Source organism: Ostrea edulis, chromosome 2, assembly GCF_947568905.1.
Source record: "Ostrea edulis chromosome 2, xbOstEdul1.1, whole genome shotgun sequence".
NCBI classification, from domain to species: Eukaryota; Metazoa; Mollusca; class Bivalvia; order Ostreida; family Ostreidae; genus Ostrea; species Ostrea edulis.
In genome coordinates this window covers 53,475,230-53,479,645 of record NC_079165.1, presented here as the reverse complement: position 1 = coordinate 53,479,645, position 4,416 = coordinate 53,475,230, and the positions used below count along the sequence as shown (strand labels likewise).

General features: G+C 39.8%; 1 protein-coding gene across 1 annotated transcript; it reads left to right on the top strand.

Annotated features, from left to right (window-relative positions):
• The first annotated feature begins 494 nt into the window (after positions 1-494).
• LOC130051462 (uncharacterized protein K02A2.6-like) lies at positions 495-4,160 on the top strand. Its single transcript, XM_056153406.1, has one exon. It carries the CDS (start codon positions 495-497, stop codon positions 4,158-4,160), a length of 3,666 nt encoding a protein of 1,221 aa, XP_056009381.1.
• The last annotated feature ends 256 nt before the right edge of the window (positions 4,161-4,416 follow it).

The following is a 4,416-nucleotide window of genomic DNA, read 5'->3' as shown; positions in this document are numbered from 1 at the left end:
ACGAATGTAAATTATAGTTTACAAATGTGAATCTGTATTTATCAGCAAAATCTATTGTTAACGTTTATTTAAAGACAGATAAACTTGGATTAGCACTTGTAAACTATAGTTTACAACCGTTAAATATAGTTTTACGGATGAAAACTATAGTTAACGAATCGTTAACTATAGTTTACAGTTCGTAAACTATAGTTTACAGTCGATAAACTTAGTTTATCAAATGTGAAACTATGTTTAGCTCATTTTTGTGAATTTGGCGTGCCATAGTTGTAACGTATATGCATTGTATATATCAAACTCTGAGATTATCCCTGTTTACCGCACACACTGAAAACCACGTGTTTGCATACTCTTTAATAACATGTACTCGGCATTCTGTAATAAACTGATGTAGAGACAAGACGCATTCTGTTATACTGTACTACTTTACATGGTGTCAGAAGTAAAAGTACTAAGTGAAACTTCTGTATGTGTATCTCTGGATATTTGTCACCATGAGCAATCACGAAGATAATGCTGCTACTGCTCCCTCTATTCCTGTCTTTGTGAATCCAAACATTCCAATACCTGGAAAACTGGATCTTAAAGGAAACCTGTGCACGAACTGGAAAAAGTTCAAGCGGATTTGGAGCAATTATGAAACAGCGTCTACTCTCAAGGAAAAAGACAAGGAGGTGAGAACTGCTACCTTTCTTACTTGCATCGGAGCTGACGCTCTGGATATTTTTGATGGTCTTCAGTTTGACTCTGAAGATGACAAAAAAGACATAGACAAAGTTCTAGAAAAATTTGAATCCTTCTGCATTGGACAGACCAATGAAACTTATGAAAGGTACACTTTCTACAAACGAGACCAAGAAATCAATGAAAACATTGACACTTATGTGGCAATTCTCAGATCTCTAGCGAAAACCTGCAAATTTGATGCTCTAGAAAACGATATGATCCGAGACAGAATTGTACTTGGAATCCGTGACAATGGAACACGCAAAAAGCTACTGCAAGAAGCAAAACTGGACCTAAGAAAATGCGTTGACATATGCAGAGCAAACGAAAAGTCAACATCCCAACTTAAAACCATGGAGGAAGTTCACGCTGTCAAATTCAAAACCATGCGAAAAACTAAACCGCTGAGAACAACACAAGCGCACAGAAAAGATTTCAAACAAGTCCCAGAAACAAAAGTTCAAAAGGAATGTTTATATTGCGGTAAAGAGCACCTCTTCCGTAAGGAATTGTGTCCAGCATGGGGAAAAACATGCAGGAAGTGCAATAAAATGAATCATTTTTCATCAAAATGTCTGCAGACAAAGCCGAAATCAAAACGGGAACATGTAAAACAAGTCAACCAGGAATCCAGTGACGAGGAATTCATCCTCATGATCGAAAATGTTAATGCCATTGAGAAAAAGATTTTTGCAGAAATCGAAATTGGAAATGATACAGTGAAATTCCAATTGGATTGCGGATCAACCGTAAACGTTCTACCCGAGAAAATTTACAAAGAAGTCTGTAATGACCCCTATCTCAGGATGTTACAAAAGGCAGACATGACTCTGGTAATGTTTAACAAGTCGGAATGCCAACCCCTTGGAAAACGGCGAATAAGCGTCCGCAACCCCAAAAACAATAAAAAATACAACATAGAAATTGTTGTGGTCGAAGGAAATCTTAATCCTATTCTCGGAGCAAAGGCTGTACAAGGAATGAAAATGATAACTGTCAACACAGAAAACATAGCAGCCATTGAGTCAGCCTCCCAAAGCAACTACATCATTGAAAAATACAGTGACGTATTTAATGGCCTGGGTAAACTGGATGGAAAATTACACCTCGATGTTGACAAATCAGTTACGCCAGTAAAACTACCAACAAGAAAAGTCCCGATTGCAATGAAGGCACCGTTAAAATCTGAAATCGACAGACTGTCAGATTTAGGCGTTTTGGCTCCAGTAACAGAACCGGCTGACTGGATATCGTCATTGGTGGCTGTACGGAAGCCCAGTGGGAAAATGCGTCTGTGTATAGATCCCAAACCTCTGAACAAAGCGTTAAAGAGAAATCACTATGCAACACCCACTATAGATGATATTTTGCCAGAACTAAGCCAAGCCAGAATTTTTTCTGTAGTAGACTGCAAGGATGGCTTTTGGCATATTACTCTCGATGATGAGAGTAGTTTTCTCACAACATTCGGAACCCCTTGGGGTAGATATCGATGGCTCCGCATGTCATTCGGTATTAAACCAGCAAGCGAAGAATTCCAGCGGAGAATGGATGAAGCTCTATCTGGTATACATGGAATCAAAGCGATTCATGACGACATAGTCGTATACGGTTGTGGAAACTCGGATGACGAGGCCATACGTGATCACGACAAAAAATTATCTACCTTGCTAGAGAGATGCAGGGAGAAAGGGATAAAAATCAACAAAGACAAAATGAAACTAAAATTGCGATCCGTGTCATATTTAGGACACATTATCTCAAGCGATGGACTCAAAGTTGACCCCTTAAAAATCAAGGCAATCACTGAAATGCCAAGACCTAAATGCAAAGCAGACATACAACGTTTACTAGGAATGGTAAATTTTGTCCAGAAATTCGCGCCAAATCTCTCGGAGATAACAGCACCCCTCAGAGACCTACTAAAAGCAGAATCGGAATTTGTGTGGGACAATGCTGTACATGGCAAAACATTTGACGAATTGAAAAAACTACTATCTACGAGTCCTATACTTCGTTTCTTTGATCCTAACCTACCGACGACGGTACAGTGTGACGCATCTGAACGCGGACTAGGAGCCTGTCTCATACAAAATGAGCAACCCGTTGCATATGCATCCCGTGCATTAACGCCTACCGAAGTCAACTACGCACAGATTGAAAAGGAACTACTCGCTGTTCTCTTTGCCATGGAACGCTTTGAGCATTACACACTTGGACGGAAAGTAAAAGTGGAATCAGACCACAAACCACTAGAAATCATCAGCAAGAAAAGTTTAGTTTCCGCTCCTAAACGTCTTCAACGAATGCTCTTGCGTCTTCAGAAGTTTGATTACGAGATCACATACAAACGAGGTCTTGAAATGTATCTTGCTGATACACTGAGTCGAGCCTATCTGCCAACTGTACAGATACAAAGAAATGATTCTGAAGACAGAGTACTCGCCATTACCGACCGTGCAAAATCTGAAAAAGATGCAGAGTCCGTTACAATGAGTGAATACGTCACCATCTCGTCCGAAACTCTAAAGAAAATCAAATCTGCAAACTCGCGTGATGAAACAATGCAAAAGCTGTACAAAACAATCAAAGATGGTTGGCCGGAGCGAGATGAACTGACACCCGATATACAGATCTTCTACACATTCAGAGACGAATTGACTTCACAGGATGGTTTAATTTTCAAAGGAGACCGCATTGTTATTCCACCTACATTGAAAGGTGAAATTCTTCAAAAGGTACACTCCAGCCACATTGGTATTCAAGGATGTTACCGTAGAACCAAAGAATCACTATATTGGCCAAACATGATGAAAGATATCGAATCTTTTATCAAGGAATGTCCAGTCTGCTCTACCATACAGGGTGAGCAAGGCAAAGAAACTCTCATTTCGCATGAAATTCCCGATAGACCATGGCAGAAAATTGGAACTGACCTCTTTCAATTTGATGACAAACAATATCTCATCACTGTTGATTACTATTCCGATTTTTTTGAAATTGATCGTCTACATGATAAAAAATCAAAGGAAGTCATCACCAAACTCAAGGCACAAATGGCCAGACACGGAATTCCTGAAATTTTGATTTCAGACAACGGCCCGCCTTACAATAGCAAGGAATTTGCTTATTTCTCAGAGAACTATGAGTTCAAGCATACTACGTCATCGCCATTGTACCCAAAATCTAATGGGAAAGTTGAAAATGCAGTTAGAATTGCAAAAAACCTAATGAAGAAATGCCAATTAGATAAAAGCGATCCTTTCCTCGCTCTATTAGATTGGAGAAATACTCCCTCTGAAAATATTGGAACTTCTGCAGTTCAACGACTAATGGCACGCCGTACAAGAACTCTGCTACCAATCAAAACCGAACTTTTGAAACCAGCCCTAACCCCCAAATGTCAAAGAGCGATTGAGAGAACGGAAACATAGATCAGCATTTTACTACAATCGCACAGCGAAAGACCTACCAGAGATTAAAAGTGGGGAAACCGTGAGAATTCGACCTTTTGGACCTGAAAAAAATTGGACGAAGGCAAAGGTCAACGAAAAAGTAAACATCCGCTCGTATCAAGTGATCACGGAGGATGGTCGCCTCTATCGACGAAACAGAAAACATTTGCGTTGCACAAATGAGCCATTTGTCGAAAATAACGAGGTAGTGACAGATAAGACCGTTAGCACAGCC

Bases quoted from the DNA above. Each gene is read 5' to 3' on its own strand.
- LOC130051462 (XM_056153406.1), top strand. From the start codon at position 495: ATGAGCAATCACGAAGATAATGCTGCTACTGCTCCCTCTATTCCTGTC.